Source organism: Pelodiscus sinensis, chromosome 11 (assembly GCF_049634645.1).
Source record: "Pelodiscus sinensis isolate JC-2024 chromosome 11, ASM4963464v1, whole genome shotgun sequence".
Lineage (NCBI taxonomy): Eukaryota > Metazoa > Chordata > Testudines > Trionychidae > Pelodiscus > Pelodiscus sinensis.
In genome coordinates this window covers 34,990,157-35,010,530 of record NC_134721.1, presented here as the reverse complement: position 1 = coordinate 35,010,530, position 20,374 = coordinate 34,990,157, and the positions used below count along the sequence as shown (strand labels likewise).

Sequence of the window (20,374 nt, the reverse complement as noted above, 5' to 3'; positions counted from 1 at the left end):
ATAGCGAGCCCGTTATATTTCGAAATAACGGGCTGCTTGTTAAGATGCAGGATCGCTATTTCTGGATACCTCCACTATCCCAAAATAGCGCTGCTGTGTAGACATAGCCTAGGGCTCCCTCCTCTACTCCTGCCACCAGGAACAAAGCTGCATAACTGAAAAGGGCTGAAACCCCCCACTCCCACCCCAAGAAGTGCAATGCACAGACATAGCCCCTCAGCTCTGGACCCTAACCCAGTAGCTTTCAAATTTCATTGCACCACAATCCCCCTCTGCTGTGGGAGGGGGCAGAGCCAGAGCCCTCCTGCCCTGGATAGGATCTGAGCTTGGCCTTCAGCTCCAAGTCTCAGCAAGTCTAATGCTGGCTCTGGTGGCCCATGGAAATGGGGTTGCAACCCCTTTGGGTCCTGACCCACAGTTTGAGGTCTGCTCCAGTCTAACCCATCTTGCCCTCAAGATAAATCCACTGCCCACTTTGGGGGCACAAGTCTGATCCCTCTCCCTTATGCTTAGAATTGACTCCCTTCTGCTATGCATCTTTGGCCAGCAGGGGTCACTCCATCTTCAGCTCAGCCCACGTTGCAAATGGTAGCAGAGCAGATGAGCCTGCCAGACCATATCCCAGACTTGGCTCTCAGAAAAGGCCTGTGATAGCCCACGTACACCCTTTAACCCACATATTTTAATGTTCCCACCCCTTTTGGCGGGGAGATACTTGCCTTAACCTGTTCAGTGAGCCTCTTGCACTGGGCTGCTGGGGAAAAGATACCACTGTAATGTCCCAGACGTTTGTCTTCCCTGCAATGGCTTTGCCACACACACACCCCAGTTCAGCATTTCATTCCTTTTATTGGGGGTATGTTGGTTGTTGCATTTGGATTACAGTCCTCAGAGCTGACTCTTTGGGAAGACGCCCAGACTGCAATTCACCTGTGCTACATTACTTAGAGTTACACATAGGGGGAGACATACACGCAGCAATGCAGAAGGGCTGCAGTGCCCAACTCTGTCCGTAGGGGGAGCTATTCCACACAGCAATGTGCATGGGCTGCACACATGCACCAACAGCCCCTGGAGGACGATATCCACACAGTAAAGTGTATGGGTTACAACGTCTGGCTCAGGACCTGGGTGACGTGTGCATGGGCTGTCATGCATGGTGCTGCCCCTCTGGGAAGACAAGCACACACACCAGTTCACATGGGCTACATTGGCTGGGCAGATTGGGAGACAGACGGGGTCGCTCCCCTGCTATGGGAGGGTTTTGACATTGACTCCTTCGCTCCTGTGATGCAGCAGGAAGTGGAGGATTCTCTGGAGTTGCAGGCCCTGGTTCAGTTTCTGGGTGGGGACCCCAGCTGGGTGCAGAGATGTAGGGGGGGCAGAGGAATCTAAAGGAGGGGACAGCCCCTGGGCTCCCCTGTGTAGAATTCATCGACAGGAGCAGTGTAGGAAGAGGCAACCACTCAGCTTTCCTCAAGTCCATAACCATCACCCAATCACTCCCCCCAGTTCCTTCTGTTTGAGGTTCTCTTTCTTAAGGGTTTCTTCAAAAATCTCATAATGCTATAAGGACTCCCTCAAAACTCACTTGAAATACCTTGATAAGAGTCCCTTGGATCTCCTCTCATCCCATGAAGATTCCTTTGAAACTCACCTGTGACCTACCTTAGGGGTCCCTTGAAACTCCCACCCTTCTATGAGGGCCCCTTTGAATCCTCTAATCCATGAGAGCCCCCCTGAAGCTGTCACAGTCCTGAGGGCGCCCTCAAAATTCCCATCATTCCATGAAGTCACCCTCAAAAATCCCTTGAGTCCTGCCCAGAAAGGTCCCTTGAAACGCTAATCATTCAATGGTGCAGGGGCTCCCATGCGCTCTCCACGATGGTACCCTATTTCCTCAGGATCCCCCTGTGGAGGCCACACCCTGACATGTTTGCTGGGCCCCCACCCTACCAGGACACTCCCCACACTCAGCAGTCTCAGCCCTCCCGGCCCCAGTAGCGGGCATAGGCCTGGCGGAAGATGGGCCGGCAGTGGATGCGGGCACCAAGCCGGGCACAGATGAGGAAGGAGCCGGCCATCTTGCGGTGCAGGGAGTAGGTCTCCTCTGGGGGCGGCGTCAGACGGTGTTGCATCATGATGGGCAGGAGAGCATGGATGCGTTGTGTTGTGCTCTGGGCCCCAAAGTCAAAGGGGCCATCAGCAGCAAAGGCCTCGCCCAGGATCATCACAGCGTCTACGTGGGCATCCTTCATCGCCTGAGGGAGAGGAGCATTGATCAGGCCAAGCCAGCACACCAGGGGGCAGGAGGGAGATGGCAGGAATGCTGTGGGCATTGGGAGCCAAAGTGGTGTGAGCACCTAAGGGGCACAGAGATGGCTGATGGGGTGGGCAGGGACTGGAGGGAAATATGGTGGCAGGACAGAGGTGGGCATGGGGAAGTTAGAGTATGGGGTGGGGGCATAGAGGGCACTGAGGCAGTGAGTAGGGGGAGACATAGGGTGGGGTGGATAGTAGGGGGGGCATCGGGAGCTGAGAGTGCAGAGAGGTATGGGTGGGGGTACACAGGACCTGAAGGCTCAGCAGTGACTGAGGGAAGCATACAGGTCGACAAGGGTGGGTTCAGGGAACAGGCTGGGAGAGCTGAGGAAGTTGAGCAGAGATTGGAGGCATGGAGACGGCTGGGGGAACAAGGTTCTGCCCTCCAACACTTGGGCACTATCCCCCCAGCCCCCATGCTGTGGCCAGGGAGAGATCCAAGTATCTCACCTGAGTCTCATAGCCAGTGAGAAACCGAAGTGCAATGGATCCCTGCAGCACCCCAGCCCGGTCACCTTCAGCCGCAGCCTGAATGATCTGGAATCAAAGTGGCCCAGAGGCCATGTAAGATAAGCACAGGGCTCGAAACCCTTCTGCCCCACTCCCTTCAGTGCCTCCTGCTGGGAGAAGCCAGGGCTGGAATAACCGGGGTCCCTCTCTTCCGACAGAATTCTTGCCCTGCTCCCTACAGTGACCCCTGCTGGAGAAAGCCCAGGGCAGCGACAGTCTCACCTCAATATACTGATCTGTAAAGGTCTTGTCAAAGCTGCGAGTGGCTCCGAAATCCAGCAGCGCCACCTGGTGTCCAGCAGAGAAAAGAGCTAGTTAGAATCAGCTGGGAAACCCAGCTCTGGGATGGGAAGTGGGGGGCATTGGAGGGTCAGTTCCCCCTCCCCCACAAACCACAGTTAGTGCTCGTGGGAATAGGAATCAGGCTGCCTGGATCCCAGAGGTGAAAGTAAACGGGTGCATCTCAGTGCGCAGCTCCAGCAAGAACTGGCTGAGCTGTGGCAAAAGCCATCAGGGAGCTATTGAAAAAGCTGATAGGGACCTGAGTTGCGATAGGACAGTACCTGTAAGAAATTTAAGTTCCTTTCACCCCAACTGAGTGACACTATTGGAGAAGGGGAGTGTGGCTGCCCACGGTCGGGGGAGCATGTGAGCTTCCCAAGCTTAGCTCTAGGAATAGTACTGGGGGTGCATTACATTTGAGGGGCAGGTGGGCACTGAGCCTCCAGACAATAAATCTCCCACATGGTTGGATTAGACTACATGGTGTAGGCACATGACAGGGTAGTAGGGCCTGGCTATGGGGTTCACGGTGAGGGGTGCAGCTGGGGGAGGGGGATCTGATGGGAGGGAGGGAGGGAGTGGTGGAATCAGCCATGCAGGGTGGCAAGGGTGGAGTTTTGAGAGAGCGGGGGCAGGGCACTAGCTGTGCGCACTGGGATGGGACTTGCTTTTCTTCCCCTTCCCCTGTGGATAAGGGAGCGAGGGGAAAGTACCAGGCATGGGAGGCATGCACAGAATCCAAGTACTTTCCGCTCGCTCCCTTACCATCAGGGGACCGGGAAGAAAGGCAAGCCACGTCCCGGGGCATCTGGCTACTGCCCCCGCCTCCCCCGCTCTCTTGAAACTCTGCCCTTGCAGGGTGGGCCTCAGCCATTCAGGCATTGTTGGAATAGGAGGCAGGGGTTTTGAGTGGGGGGACATGTTGGCTAGGAGAGATCACTGCCTATACAAGGGAGCCAGGATGCAGGGGGGGGGGAATCCCCCAATAATGGAGAGGGAGCATGGCTCCCAATGCCCCCAGCCCACCCCCATGCCTCTCCTGTCCCCTGGTGTGCTGCTTTGGGCCTGTCCTATGTTCCTCTCCCCCACGTGTTGAAGGATGCCCATGTAGATGCAGTGATGATCCTAGAAAGACAGAGGTGCAATGGGGAGGGGACGGATGTGTGGAGTGATGGGTTTCCCACCCATGCTAGTGAGGAGAATGTGGCAGCAATATGAGGGCAGTAGGGGGTTCCTTCAATCAGGGAAGGGGGCCATGCTGGCTGACTGACATGGGATGGGGCTGTAGAGCTTCCCCAATTCAGGGAAACAGTTGCTCGCTGGCTCTGACATAGGAGGCAACAGGGCGTCCGTACCTTGCCGCTGTGTGGATCATAGAAGAAGTTGGACCAGTTGGGGTCGGTCTGCATGTAGCGGAAGTGGAAGAGCTCCCGCACGCACAGGTCCAGGATACTGAAGCAGATCTGTGGGAGTGAGAGAGAGCCCAGTGCTACACCCCATCCCAGGACAGGCCCCGTCCTGCTGGGATTAGGCTGGGAACTGCCCCCTTCTGACAGCAGCAGCTCCGGCTCCACATCTTAGAGTTAAGGTGAAAAGGGTCGGGCATGGAGCATGGTCTCCAGCGCTGGATCCTGAGTCAGGCCTGAGCAGAGTGCGACCAATGGGGGAACCCCGACTGGGAGTGAAAGACAGGGAGACTAGGAATGTGTCCCGGTGCTGGGATCCCTTTTACACATGAGTGTCTCCTCCTCCTCCCCTCCCCTGTTACCCGGTTGCGTGTCTCCTGGTCCAGCCCCTGGGCCTGGTCGAGGGGGAAGCCAGGCACCAACTCCATAGTCAGCACCTGCTGGGTGCTCAGCTCACCAATCACCGACGGCACGTAGAACACTGGGTCATCCTGCAACAGCTGCCTGTGGGGGGAGCGTAGCAGGAGATTCTGTATCAGTGTGGGCACAGTACCACCCTCCCCCGCAACACACACACTGGGGGACTGTGCCTGAGTGGTTGCCTGTACCATTCCCCAAGGTAGAAGTGGGGAACCTTTTTTGGATTGGGGGCTGCTGACCCACAGAAAAATCAGTTGGGGGTCAGGGCCTATGGAGAGGCATCGGGGGGACTGGAGTGCCAGCATGGGCTCCTCAGTGCTAGGGAGGCCCTGGGCCTCAGGGGCCAGATCCATGCAACCCAGGGGCTGCATCCAGCCCCTGGGTCTTAGGTCCCCCCGGCTACCCTAAGGCAGTTGCAGAGAGGCCATCTGTACCATCCCTTTACCAAGTGGTTGGGCCAATGTGTACCATCTCTCGGGCACATATGCCAGAGTGACCAGCCGTACCACCCCACCAGGTGATTGTGCCAGTGTGGCTGATAACACCAGCCTGCAGGTGACTAGGCCAGAATGGCTGACAGAGCCATCTCCTGGGCGACTGTGCCAGTGCGGATGTGACATTGACATGGGCACTCACTGAAACCTCGTGGCACAGGCAGCCTCCCGCTTGTAGTCGCACTCCAGGGCCAGCTCACGGCTCATCACCTCAATGGCATGTTCAGGGAAAAGGCCTGTGGGGAAAGGGGCAAGGAAGGGACCTCAGCACCAGTGCCCAGCTCACCCCAGTACCTGAGAGCTCGGAGTGAGTCTCACCCTCTGTCATGATCTCCTTCCAGAGTCTGAGGGATGGAAGCCAGAGGGAAACTGAGGCACCCAGCAGGATGGGCACTTGCCCAGGAGACCTGATTCCCAGCTCCTACTGCCCTAACTCCCAGCCCTTGCTGCTCTAACCCACTAGAACCCACTCCCCTCCCAGAGCTGGGATGGAACCCAGCAAGCTTGGCCCCCGACACCTTCCCCCCACACCGGGGCACTGACTTTTGGGGGAAGGAAGGACTTGGGCTCTCATGTGACCAGGAGCAGGAGAGGCGTGGGAGCATCTAGGGGAGGGGGGGACTGTGGGATTGGGACCTGGTACCTTCAGGCAGCGCTTTGCTCAGACTCAGCAGGGAGACGAGGTTCCGGACATCACTGTCGATGCTCTGGGCAATGCCTGGGTACTGGGGGAGAGGCAAATGGGGTTAGATCAGCTGGGCCGTGCCCATGCAGACCAAAAGAGAGCACATGGGGAGCATCGAGGTCCTCAAAGGAGCCAGGATGGGAAGTTAAATGCAGCCACTGGCAAGCGAGTGTGAGAAGTTCCTTCAGTCCAGTCACACAGATGCGAAGACCTTTCCCATAATCCCCTTGGGAAAATAGGCACTAGCCATGGAGATGATGTATCAGGATCTACATGGAGGTATAGGCTGGGACATGGTAGCCAATTGGATGGGGTGAAATCAGGGCTCCCCAGGGGATGCATTAGCAATTGCCAGCATAGCCATCTCTTCAGAAGAGGGCATCTGGACTTGCTTTCCACGATGACAGCGCAAGGGCACATAGCCGCAATAGCTGCTGCTTGGCATCCCAGTGTGTGGCCTTCAACATGGCTGCAGCTTGACATGACAGTGTGAGACCAATGTGGCCACCCACACTGCCTGATGCCCTTGAGAACTAACTTCCAATATGGCTACCTGTGTCCCAGAGGGACCAGCCTCCAACATGGACACCAGCACCTCAGGAGAACCAACCTCTATACATGGCTACAGTGCTCAAGGGAACTGGCCTCCAACATGGCCGTCACCCAGCTTACTGGGAGTGTGGGTTTGCCTGCCAAGATGGAGGTTGCCATGGGGATCTGGGTTTGCCTCAGCCCTACTGTTACCTGGATCTTCATGGCCACATTGCGCCCATCCAGCAGCTGTGCTAGATGCACCTGTCCAATGGAAGCAGCAGCGAAAGGGCGCTCCTCGAACCAGGCCAGTCGCCTGTGCCAGTCTGGGCCCAGCTCACTGTTCAGCACGCCCTGCATGGAGAGGGGAGAACAGGGGGATCAGGGCCAATCACCCCTACCCTTGCACTCCCACAGCTCTGGCTTCGCCCCCCACCTTCCCATGCCCTCCAGTCCTCCGTCTTCTGAGTCTGCCCCCTCCCCCTCACTCACCATCATTTGCTTAGTGGGCATGAAGTCAGCGCTGTGTCTGACCCTCTCAAAGATCTTCTGGAGCGCAGGGTTAATGAGGGCATCATCTGAGGGTACAAAGTAGGGGGAAGTATCAGAGACTGTGTATGGGGGATGTGACGTGGGGGATCCCACTCCTTATGCTGCCATGCTGCAGGAAGGAGTAGTGGGGTGACACTGGGCACAGCAAAGGGGGGAGGCTGGCTGGGGAACTGTGGCCACAGTAAGCCCTGCACCTGGGGGGTGGCAGTAGATTTCAGTGTCAGGGAGCCTGGGCAAATAGACTGTAGGGAATGATCTCACCCTGGATTTGGGGATATTGGCTGCCCCCCGCCCCATCCTTCTGTCTCCTCACCTTGGATGCTCAGCATCTGGCCGAGTTTCAGAGCCGCACCCCGCACCTTGCACAGGGTCCGGACAATCCGCTCTGCATTGGCCTCAGACAGGAGAGCACGTGTGCTCGAGGGTGACAGATCGCCTGGGGGTGGAGGAGAAACAAAGGAGTGGTCAAGACAGAGCTAGCCCCCTATAACCTATGGGGAGCCACCCCACTCCCAGCACAGAACTCCTGGCAACCACAGCCTCACAGATCCGGCAGCCAAGGACCCTCTGCAGGGGTCTATGTGTGGCACACTGGAGCTGGGTGACTTTTTACCCCAACTGTTTCTTCACTGGCCAATGGCAACTCTACCCCGGCCTCTCACAAAGTTCTGTGGGATTTTGCCAATTTCTTCACTTTAAAACATGTTTAAATCTTTCAGCGCAATTCAGGAGCAATCACAGGGGCTGCTGAGATTTTTGGGATACACAGTGTTGCCATTTTGCACCTTGAAGTGACTTTTTGACCCAATGCCTCCTTCCATCAGAAGTGACAATTCCTGTCCAGAGGCCCTGAAGCCAAACAAAATGATTTGTTCTCCTCCCAGTGAATCCTTTCCAAAATGCCAATGACCCAGCCAGTGCTAGCATTGTCCTTCCCCCTTCTGCCCCCCCTCCTTTCTCCCCCCCACACACTGGGAAAGTCCCACAGGCAGGGGGCCCTGCCCTGCCTGGCTGCCACATCCAAATCCGCTCCCCTCTGATCCCAACCTCGGTACTAGAATCACACCAGCCTTTTGGCCCAGCTGCTGCCCTGCCTCCAGGCCAAGCCACAAGCTCAGGCTCTTGGGCTGAGACCTGCTTTTCTCCCCCCAATCTCCACAGAAGACAATGAGGTCACAGGAAAGATGTGTCCCCCTCCTGTCTCTCACACACAGGGCAGGGTCTCCACACAGCTTCTGCACCGTGGAAGTGGGTGTCCAATAGTGCAAGACTTTTAGTGAGCCAGGGAATGTGAGGGTATGTCTACACTACCCCCCTAGTTCGAACTAGCGGGGTAATGTATCATACCGAACTTGCTAATGAAGCCCGGGATTTGAATTTCCCGGGCTTCATTAGCATAAAGCCAGCCGGCGCCATTTTTAAAAGCCGGCTAGTGCGAACCCCGTGCCGCGTGTAGCCGCGCGGCACGGGGTTCGCACTAGCCGGCTTTTAAAAATGGCAGTGCCAGCTTTATGCTAATGAAGCCCAGGAAATTCAAATCCCGGGCTTCATTAGCAAGTTCGGTATGCATACATTACCCCGCTAGTTCGAACTAGCGGGGTAGTGTAGACATACCCTGAGACTCGGAGTGGGTGTGATTCCAAGTGTGCCCACTGCGTATGTGAGCCAGGGAGTAAGATTCCAAGTGTGCACACGCCCAGGCATAGGGCCCATGCATTGAGCCCATGACCGTCGGTCAGCTTTCATCACTGCTATGGTTGGAGTGAGCTAGTGTCAAAGTGTGTGCACAAGAGTACGTGTGTGTGCATGTGAATGAGCGTGCGAGGAGGATTCCAATTGTGTCTATACCTGACCGTCAGTGTGCGAGGGTGATTGATTCCCATTGTGCCTGTGCAAGAATGTGAGTGGGCCGCCTCGAGTGTCCTTCACTCACCTTTCACAGCCCTTTCTGCCCACAATGATTTCTTAGCAGCTTCCACCAGGATCCCGATCCCAACACTCACAGCTAAGCCTAGGGGACAAAGCGTAGGATAATGCACCAGGACAGCCTGCCCTACCCCCCTGCTTCACAGGGGAAGGGGAGCACCAAGCTCCCCCCAACCTCCAGAGCCACCCACCCCACAAAGCATCTGAGTCATCCCATGAACCCCATGGAAATGCTGGAGTGGCCCTGGGAACATCTTCCTTCCTGGACCTTCCTGCTGCCCTGTGTCCATCCCAACCAGTTGCAGCAGGCTATTGCCATGCACACAGAGAGCGCCCCCTGCTGACCTGCCTCTCCTGACCCCACAGGGACCCATCTGCCACCACTCCGCCTGTGTGACCCGTTCAACCGTGGACCCCTCTGACAGTGAAAACTGAAGCTGGGACCCGCTAGAGGGGAAGTGCTGCATGCCCCGTCCCCTTATCATAGCATGTGCTGGATGCTACTTACCCCCAAAGTTAGCCAGCCTGCCGAGCCGAGTCGTGGGGACCTTCCGCTCACAGGATTTGTCACTGAGCTGTAAAGCAGAGTGGGAGTGACTCTCCCAGACAGCCCCCCTCTCACCTCATGGCAGCAGAGAGCCAGGGTCTGGTTAGCCCAGACCCACAGAACAACTCCAACTCACTGCTTGATCACAGACAGAAATAAAACCCAGACGTCCTGTCTCCAGGCCCCTTGCTCTAACTCATTGGACCCCACTCACCTCCCACAGATGGGGCTAGAACCCAGGAGTCATGGAACCCTGCTCTAACCACTACACATCTTCCCTCCCTGAACAGAGAACCAGGAACCTTAATTGGCAGATCCCCCACTCCCACCCCTTACCATATGTCTGTAGGGCTGGGCAGGAGACACCTTGGCATCTCTGGCCTTTTGCATGTCTTCAGCTGTCAGCCTGTGCACTGCAGGAGAGTTCTGATGGTACCAGCGCCAGGGGCCCATGGAGCAGACAAGAGAGAGGGGCAGGTAACGGTCCAGCTGTGATGTCCAGAGCAGAGAGCCAGCCCCTTGCCCCAGCACAGGAGACCGACGCTTTGGGCAAGCAGGTCTGGGACTGACAAAGGATTTGGAGACAACAGCAGGCGCAATGGTCCAGTCCGGGCTGCAAGTCTGGGAAAGGGGAGAAACATCACCCTTCTGTGGCCGGGGGCGGGGGCGGGGATCCCCCAACCCTGCAGCCAGATCAGCAAGTGTCCCCTAAAAAGAAAGGCCCCAGACCCCATTCCTAGCTCCCTTGGGATATCCAGTCCTTCCACCTTGGGCCCAGATTGGAGCTGGTGACCCCTAGAGGGCAAAGGCCCTTTGTCTCATTCCCACTACGCACACTTCTGTCAGGGAATCGAATGTGAGAATTGACTTCAAATACATAAAGGACTGTGGTAAAGGGCACGGGGATCAATTGTTCTCCCTGCCCACTGGAGGCAGGACACGAAGGAGTCAGCTTAATCTGTAGCAAGGGAGATTTAGGTCAGATAATAGGAAAAACTTTCTGACTAAGGCTTTGTCTACACTATGGCTTTTGCCAGAAGAGGCAATGCAAATGAAGTACTGATTGGCATTTTGTCGTGCTTCATTTGCATAATCTATTCCGAGCCATTTTTGTGCAAGGAGTTTTTGCATAAAACATGTTGTGTGACCGTGGCTGTTTTGTGCAAAAACCCCTTTTTGCACAAGATCCTTTTGCCTCCCCCGGGATCTTGCACAAAAAGGGGGTTTTGCACAAAATGGCTACAGCCACACTGCATGTTTTTGCGCAAAAAACCCTTGCGCAAAAACGGCTCGGAATACACTATGCAAATGAAGTGTGACAAAATGCTAATCAGCACATCATTTGCATTGCCTCTTCTGGCAAAAGCTGTAGTGTAGACAGCCTGAGGGTAGCTAAGCTCTGGAACAGGCTGCCGGGAATGCTGTGGAGTCCCCACTATGGGAGGGCTGTAAGAAGTAGTTGGGCAAACACCTGTCAAGGATGTTCTGGGTTTTCTTGGCCCCACCTCAGAACAGAGGGCTGGCCTTGATGCCCCCTCAAGACTCCTTCTGACCCTACATTGCCTTGATTCTAATTTGGCCTGCCCCATTTATACCTTGACTCCCCTCCTGACACTGTCCAGGTTCCTCTGGAGGCCTCTTGATGCTGATGCAAAGTGAAGAGGGGACACGGGGATCTCTCCCAGGGTCCGGCCAGCCAGGGGGAGCCCCTTCTTCATCACAATCTCAGCCATGGAGGGCTCTGCAGAGAGAAAACCAGGCAGAGCTCAAGGCAGGTGGGTTGCAGCACAAAGACTCACAGAGGTGGGGCCATGAGCCCACAGATGGGAAACAGACACCCATGTGAAGGAATGACATGGAGCGGTCTGAGTGTAAAGGCAGCGTGGTTCAATGGTTAGAGCAGGGGCTGGCAGTCAGTATTCCTGGGATCTGTTAATAAATATCATAAGTTCCAATATTAAATTACCCAGGATTATGTACAAATCCTCACTGAGTCACCAGACTAAGACGCTTTGCTCCAGAGCCAGCAAAAGAGCCCAGGAGTCTGGATGCCCACTCGCTGCCCCAAGCTGGGGAACTGAACTTGGCTCCCAGCTCCCCCACTCTAGTCGCTACAGCTCCCCTGCAGTCGCATGTGTGCTGTGTCCCCCACCAGGGGAGCCCCCAACCAACTGATCTTGTGTAGCCCTTGAAAGGTTGGACGATGAGGCTGGTCCCATGCCCCCATCGCCTTCTAAACTCAGACACTTCATCCCACTGCACCATGCTAGATAGCCCCCCCCCTTGCCACCCCAGACAGCTCTGGGGTTAACCCTGCTGCTAACCCCTGGGAACCTGCAGAGGCGGCAGCATGGACAGCTGCCAACTGCTCTCAGAGTTGTGCCCTAGGCTACAGACACTGCTAATCCATTAGCATAAGGCTACGTGCAGGGCAGGCCTATCCCATCTGGGAGCCCCAGCCTGGCCAGTGGCTGGTCACTCCCCTAGAATCAAGCCATGTTAACCCTTAGCCCACTGACTCTCTTCACTGACCAGCTGCTCTGGGGGAAGCAGTCACGCTGCTCTCCCAGAGCCAGGGACAGCCCCCAGGAATCCGGACACCCCGTGCTGACCACAGGAGACCACACCCCCATAGCTGAGGAGAGAACCCAGATCCTGCTCCCAGGCCCTCCCCAGGTCTAACAACAGCTCCTTCCAGGACCCAAGACTCCCAGCTTCCAGCTCCCCCATCTCCAATCTACTAGATCCATGGCTCCCAAAGTGTGGTCTGTGGACCAGCAGTGGACTGCGACCATCTTGCAGGTGGGCCATGGGCTTGGGGCTCCCACTGGCTTCCTGCTGGGGGGGGACGACCCTGCGCTGCATGGGATGGATCCAGTTCATGGGAGAAAGGGGAGGAAAGGACTCCATGTGCTGCCGCTGCCCCTCCCCCTGGCTGGGGGCATGGAAATGGCAGCCAGGAAACCGCTTTCCTGGAGGCTTTTCTTGCTGCTCCCATTTACCAAAATCACAGCCACTGGAAGCAGAGGAGCAGTGCCTGGGAGCAGCCGGGGGCACGGAGCCAGGTAAGTGCCCCTGCATCTTCCTCATGCCCAGACACTGCACACCAGTCCCCCTCACACACACCCCTCCTGCAGAGACCTTGCACCCTCAGCCCACTTCTTCATCCTCCCTCCTGCAAAGACCTCCCCACCCTCACCCTGCTCTTGCCCCCGTCCTCCACCTTCAGCCCACTGCTGCTTCCTCCCTCCAGCCCAGTGCCCCCTTGCCCCAGCCCAGCCCATTCCTGCACCCATTCATCATGGGTAGTTGGCTGGTGGTCCGTGGAAAAGTTTGCATTGAGTGAGATGGGCCACAGGCCAAAGACTTTGAGGATCCCTGTGTTAAACCCCAATTCCCTCCCAGCTTGCAATAGAACCCAGGAGTCCTAACTCCCAGCTCTAACCACTAGTCCCACTCCTCTTACACAGCAGATTGAAACTCAGAAGTTCTTCCCAGGCCCCACTCTTTTACCCACTGCCTTTCTTCTAGAGCCGGGACGAGAACCCAAAAGGCCTCACTCGTACTCTCCCATGTCCTCACCATCTCGCTTCAACAGAGAGGACTAAGGACTAGCAGGCCAGAGACCGAGTCCCCGTCAACAGGCACGTGGCTTTGTGGGGCGGGGCAGCAGCCTCCTGACTCGGAGCACCCCCAGACAGAGTGCGTCCCCAGAGGCTGTTGAGTCAGCACCTTCCTTCTGCACTTGCAGACGCAGCTGTGGTCCTCTGAGTCACCCATTCCCATTAGTCAGGGGCACGTCTGAAACGTGCTGGGGGTCAGGGAATTTGAGCGGCACATGTACACGCAGTCACACCCTGTGACCCTCCACTCATTTTTCCCCTCACCTCGGGGACACCCACAGAGCACAAGGCATGGAGCAGAGAGGAGGAACAGGCAATCGATGAACCTAACAGTCCAAATTCCCAGTTCCCTGCTACTCTGAGCATTAGAACGTACTCTGCTCCCAGAGTCGGAAATACAAAGCAGAACCTTAAAATACATGGCAGACAAGCTCAGTGCCCTACCTCCCCCACAGCCAGCTTTGGAGAAGTCACAGAAGCTTGCTAGTGAATTTTTCTCCAGAGCATATAGGCAGGAAGCAAGTAACTACTGATTAGAGCAACCCGGACTTGAAGTCAGGACTTCCTAGCTCCGAAAAGGGTGTGGGGGTCTAACGGATAGTGCAGGGGTGGCAGGAAGCCAGGACTCTTGAGTTTATCTATTTCTCAATCAGTCACTGGCCTGCTGGGTAATGTTGGGCAAGCCACTTACCTCCTGCACCTCAGTTTTCCATCTGTAAAATAGAACTAATGATACTGACCTCCTTTGTAAAGTGCTTTGAGAACTGAAGATGAAAAGTGCTATATAAGAGCTAGGTATTATTAACCGCAATGTGGTACAGGGATTGCTCACTTGGTGCTGAAATATGGCTGTCTCTGGGGTGGGGCATAGGGGCTATTTAAAGAGGGATCTCTCACCCATTGCTCAGATGCAGCCATCTGTTGGCTGGGATTGCGTCAAGTATTTATACAGGGATCCCCCACCCTGGGCTGAAATGCAGCCTCTTCTGGGATGGAACACAGCATATGTTTAACAGTGCACAGCCACACAGTACAAAACAATGAGCAGACCAACCTAATAAATTTGTTAGCCTCTAAGGTGCCACAGTACTGCTTGTTGTTTTTAAAGTTACAGACTAACGGCTACCCCTCTGAGACCACACAAAACAGTTTAGAATTTTGTTCATTCTTATTTTAGATAGTTCTGTAAAGTCAAATTTGGCTCTAAACATTGAGATTTTATTGGTTTTTACAAAACCTGAGACCAACTCAAAGGACTTGGGAATTTTAAACATTCCAGTGGGAATCATTTTTAATTCAAACCAAAGCAAAGTAAAATCTATTCCTAGCCTTGAAGGATTTGCAAACAAATATTACTGAGCTGGGACATGAGACCCTAAGGGTGAAATGGACTAGTGACTCCATAATCCAAAGTGGAAATTGACAGATTTTCAGTGTCTGCACTGAAAGGAACAAAAGGTGCCACCTAGCTTTAAAATCTATGAAAAATTCACACAGCAATGTGTAAATGTGATTTGTAAAATTCTTTCCATGTAAACATTTTTTGAGGTTATCAAGGGAAATTTGGGGTGGGATGTTCATAGACTCTATTTCTCACCTCACCTCAACCTATAAACCTTGAATACACCAGCACTGGGGTCCCACACTAAATAGGTAGCCCTCTGGGGCAAAGACATCTCTCTTTTTTTTTTGTAGTGTCTAGTACAAGAAAGCTCACCTAGCTTACCACCCAAGAAAGATATCTCGAAGACACCGTTAATAGTTATCTGAAAACTTCTGCTCAATGTGCAGCAGCAGTCAAAAATGCTAATAGTGTACTAGGACCTACTAGGAAAGGAATAGACAATTAGAAAATATGATGCCATTATGTATATATGAAGCACCCACACCTTGTATACCAAGTCTGGTCATCCCCCCCCCACTCCAAAAAGATGTGAAACTGGAAAAGTTTCAGCGACAGGCAACAAAGATGATCAAGGCTACTGAACAACTTCATGCAAGGAGAGATTAAAAAGATTAGGGCTGTTTAGCTTAGAAAACAGACTAAGGTTTGTAAACTCATGAATGGTATGGAAAAAGTGACCCTTTCACATCATACAAAACATAGGGGTCACCTGACTAAATTAATGGACAACTGAAGCCTGGGGTGAATCACTCTATAATTGGCTTGTTCTCTGCTGCCCCACCTCTGAAAGCTCCAGTATGAGCCACTGCTGGAGAAAGGACACTGGACAAGATGGAGCATGGTCTGACCTAGTATAGCAGCTCTTAGATTCTTACAGTAGGACCTGGTCCATGACTGCGGTTCTTAGGAGCTACCACAAATAAACATCTTTGTGAGACTAGTTGGCAGTGATGCAGATCTTGCTGCATGAGATATGTGTTGATGGCTGGAAGGGGTGGCCCATGACTATAGGCCGACTCAGCCGTCGCCTAGGGCGCTGCCTTCAACGGGGCGCCCAGTGTGCCCGCTGATGATGTCACGCCATTGACAGCCATGCATGCGGGGGCACCGATCACACATTCTGCCTAGGGCGCCAGCTGCTGCAGCCCACCTTGGGCCGCCCCTGATAGAAGGCCTACTTATTCCATGTGTTTTAACTGGTGGCTTAGATCAGCAATTTTCAACCAATGTTCTCCTAGAGTCTGTACCTCCATGTCAGAAGAACATAAGAACGGCCGTACTGGGTCAGACCAAAGGTCCATCTAGCCCAGTATCCTGTCTACCGACAGTGGCCAATACCAGATGCCCCAAAAGGAGGGAACACAACAGGTAATCCTCCTGTGACCCCTCTCCTGTCACCCACCTCCGGAGAAGCAGAGACGAGGGACACCATTCCTACCCATCCTGGCTAATAGCCATTGATGGACCTAACATCCATGAATTTGTTGTCAAATTTGTTAGTGGTCCTCAAATGCAAAAAGTCTGAGAACCACTGACCTAGAAGGGAAAGGCCCCACCAGGGCTGGACCTGTTCACACTCCCTTTGTAGGGGAAAGGCCCTGGATCTGTTATTCCCATGTCATTACTATATTGTAGGGATTATTTCCCTTGCAGTTCACAATAAGACAGAACGGACGCCTGGATACTCAGCAAGCAGGGTCATTGCTGATGTCCCCCACCCCCTAGCCATGGGGCTAGGAAACTGTGCTAGGGCCAGAAGGGCCAGGAGAGTTTAGTCTGGGGACTAGTCTAATTTGGATGCAGGACAAAATCTGGGCACTCGGCCGGACCCCCGGCTGTAATTGGCTCTAATTCCCTCCCCCGGTCTGTAGCCCTGTCTCCCCCCAGCCCTCTGCCCTCATACCCGGCCGCTGGAGATCCGCGCACCACAGCGCCCTCCCCGCTTCCCAGCGCTGCAGCCAGAGCCCCGCACGCTCCCACTAGCCCAGCCCAGCCCAGCCCAGGCGTTGCAACAGCAGAAGCCCGGGGCTTGTGTGCAGGAACGCACGTAGGTTCGCGTGGGCATTCACCACGTCCCCTGGCACCCAGCGCCGGGCCCCCCAGCGGGGGGGTGGCGGGGCGGGGCTCCCGCAGGAACAGCCCCATGCAAAACCCGCCCCCACCTCAGCCCCGACCGTCTCATCCCAGCCGGGGCAGGGGCAGCCCCCGAAGCGCTCCTGCCAGCCCGGGCATCCTCCTTCCATCCCCGCCCGGGCGCCCCCGCGAGCCTCGCCCCCATTCCCGCCTGGACACCCCCTCTCCAGCATCCCTCCTCCAATACCCGCCCGGGGATCCCTCTCCAGCCCTGCGCCCCTCATCCGAGCCCGGGCATCCTCCCTCCGGCCCCTCCCGAATACCTCCTCCAGCCCCCCCTCGAGCTCCACTTCCCCCATCCCCGCCCGAGCATCATCCTGCGAGCCCCGCTACCCCCATAACCCTTCCTGCCCTGCACGCTTCAGCCGAGTCCCGGCATCCTCCCCCAGCCCCGCAAGCTCCTTTCTAGCCCTGCACCCCGCAATCCCGCCCTAGCATACCCCTCTAGCCCTGCACCTCTCATCCCAGGCACCTCCCCACCTCTCATCCCAGCACGGGCACCCCCCCCCACACACCAGCCCTGCACATCTCATCCCAGCCCGGGCACTCCCCCCCACACACACCAGCCCTGCACATCTCATCCCAGCCCGGGCACCCCCCCCCCACACCAGCCCTGCACATCTCATCCCAGCCCGGGCACCCCCCCACACACACCAGCCCTGCACATCTCATCCCAGCCCGGGCACCCCCCCACACACACCAGCCCTGCACATCTCATCCCAGCCCGGGCACCCCCCCACACACACCAGCCCTGCACATCTCATCCCAGCACGGGCACCCCCGCCCCACACACACCAGACCTGCACATCTCATCCCAGCACGGGCACCCCCCCCACACACACACCAGCCCTGCACCTCCCATCCCAACCCGGCCACCCCCCCTCCGCCAACCCTGCACAGCCCAGCCCGGGCACCCCTCGCCAACCCTGCACCTCCCGTCCCAACCCGGGCACCCCCCGTCCAACCCTCTGCCAGAGCCGATTCTCTCCTGCCAGCCCGAGCACCCACCGCCAGATCCGCTCCCCCTCCTAGTCTGGGCATCCCCCGCCCAGCTCCCGCCAAGTCCCCCAGGCATTCCCCTGCAGCATCGCTCCCCACCCCCGCCCAGAGTTGTTCCTCACCGCCGCGGTTCCCAGAGGGCAGGCGCGTCTCAGTCTGTGGGATGCCGGCGAGGGGGCTGGACCCGCTGCTGCTCCCTGAGCGCTTTTGTTCGCAGCCTCCCCGTAGCGCCGCTGTCTCTGCCCGGCCCCATCGCTCCCGCAGCCAGTGCGATGAAGTGTCCGTAGGTCCTGACCAATGGCAGCTAAGTAGGAGTGTCCCTTACTTAGCCCCTCCCACGCCCTTGCTTGCCCGCGTCCCGGCTCGCCCTGTGGCACGGCGGGGCTGGCATGGTGCCCGCTGAGCGCCCCGACACCAGCCACTCGCTCGCTGCCCATCAACTCGCCGCTTCGCTGCTGAGGCTGCCACTTAGGGACCGATTGTGTGTGTGGAAGGGGAAGAAGTAACGGGGGCATCCAAGGCTCATTGCCCACAAGGGGCTGGATGGGCAACCAGTGATTCAAGGTGGCCACAAGCTCCTTATAGGGGCCACTCCAGCTTCTGAGCTGGAAGCCTGGAATGCATGTCCGAGGTGCGTTAGAGATTAAATGCTCCCTCCCGCGCAGGGTGCCCAGCTGGCCTGTATAGTGCAGGGGAGGGGCTCCTGCATGTGTAGGGTGCATGAGGGATAGCAGCTGAAAAAAAATCCCAGGAGAAATAAAAGCAACAACAACCAAACCAAACCTCAGTGCTTCCTTTTTATTATCTCTGCCCTCAGGAGAGGTAGATACTAGAGGGCAGAGATAGGGTCCAGAGTGACTTAGACAAATTGGAGGATCGGGCCACAAGAAATCTGATGAGGCTTAACAAGGACAAGTGCAGAGTCCTGCACTTGGGATGGAAGAATCCCAAGCGTTGTTACAGGCTGGGAACCAACCAGATAAGTAGTAGTTCTGCAGAAAAGGACCTGGGGGTTACAGTGGATGAGAAGCTGGATATGAGTCAACAATGTGCCCTTGTAGCCAAAAAGGCTAATGGCATATTAGGTTGCATTAAGAGGAGTGTTGCCGGCAGATCCAGAGATGTCATTATTCCCCTTTATTCGGCTCTGGTGAGGCCACATCTGGAGCATTGTGTCCAGTTCTGGGCCCCCTGGAGGCAACCAAAGGCTACGTCTACACTGGCCCCTCTTCCGGAAGGGGCATGTAAATTTCAAGAGTCGTCGTAGGGAAATCCGCGGGGGATTTAAATATCCCCCGCGGCATTTAAATAAAAATGTCCGCCGCTTTTTTCCGGCTTTTAAAAAAGCCGGAAAAGAGCGTCTAGACTGGCCCCGATCCTCCGGAAAAAGTGCCCTTTTCCGGAGGCTCTTATTCTTACTTTGAAGTAAGAATAAGAGCCTCCGGAAAAGGGCACTTTTTCCGGAGGATCGGGGCCAGTCTAGACGCTCTTTTCCGGCTTTTTTAAAAGCCGGAAAAAAGCGGCGGACATTTTTATTTAAATGCCGCGGGGGATATTTAAATCCCCCGCGGATTTCCCTACGACGACTCTTGAAATTTACATGCCCCTTCCGGAAGAGGGGCCAGTGTAGACGTAGCCAAAATGATTAGGGGATTAGAGCATATGACCTATAAGGAGAGGCTAAGGGAGTTGGGTCTTTTTAGTCTGCAGAAGCGAAGAGTGAGGGGGGATTTGATAGCAGCCTTCAGCTTCCTGAAGGGAGGTTCCAAAGAGGATGGAGAGAGGCTGTTCTCAGTAGTGACAGATGGCAGAACAAGGAGCAATGGTCTCAAGTTGTAGTGAGAGAGGTCCAAGTTGGATATTAGGAAAAACTATTTCAGTAGGAGGGTGGTGAAGCACTGGGATGGGTTCCCTAGGGAAGTAGTGGAGTCTCCATCCCTAGAGGTGTTTAAGTCTCAGCTTGACACAGCCCTGGCCGGGTTGATTTAGTTGGGATTGGTCCTGCCTAGAGCAGGGGGCTGGACTTGATGACCTTCTGAGGTATCTTCCAGCTCTACGGTTCTGTGATTCTATGATTCTATTATGGGTTGTGTGGTAGCACCTAGGAGCCCCTGCATTGTGCTAGGCGGTAGGTGCTGTACAAGCACCAAAGGAAAGATAGTCCCTGCCCCTGAGAGCTTCCAGTCTAAGAATAAGACAAGAGACAACAGCTGGAGGGGGACAGAAGAGAATCCCAATGAGGCATTATTGGTAAACATGATAGAAAGCGGGCTCCACACACCAGGAACCTGTTAAATGTTTTTTTGGGGGGGGATTATGGCAAAGGAGAGTTTTAAATAGTGCTGAAGATTGTATGTGTGAGAGAGGCAGACTGTTTGTGTGTGCATGCCTGTATGTGTGAGCAAAAGAGCTTGTGTGTGCATGTGTGAAGAGATTGTACGTACACAAGTGCATGCAAGACCGAATGTGTGTGAGAGATTGGGTGTACGTACTAGACAGACTGAGAGATACAGTGTGTATGTGATTGTGTTTGAGAAGT

General features: G+C 55.3%; 1 protein-coding gene across 1 annotated transcript; it reads right to left on the bottom strand.

Moving 5' to 3' along the window:
• Positions 1–812: 812 nt before the first annotated feature.
• On the bottom strand, positions 813–18,116 carry LOC102451947 (atypical kinase COQ8A, mitochondrial-like). Its single transcript, XM_075939168.1, has 15 exons — positions 17,958–18,116; positions 11,271–11,416; positions 10,012–10,296; positions 9,637–9,703; positions 9,136–9,213; positions 7,516–7,638; positions 7,143–7,228; positions 6,864–7,004; positions 6,078–6,159; positions 5,577–5,670; positions 4,883–5,024; positions 4,470–4,577; positions 3,055–3,120; positions 2,773–2,859; positions 813–2,261 (listed from the first exon to the last, which is right to left on the bottom strand). Exons 2-15 carry the CDS (start codon positions 11,406–11,408, stop codon positions 1,983–1,985), a joined length of 1,776 nt encoding a protein of 591 aa, XP_075795283.1. The 5' UTR covers positions 11,409–11,416; positions 17,958–18,116; the 3' UTR covers positions 813–1,982.
• Between the last annotated feature and the right edge of the window lie 2,258 nt (positions 18,117–20,374).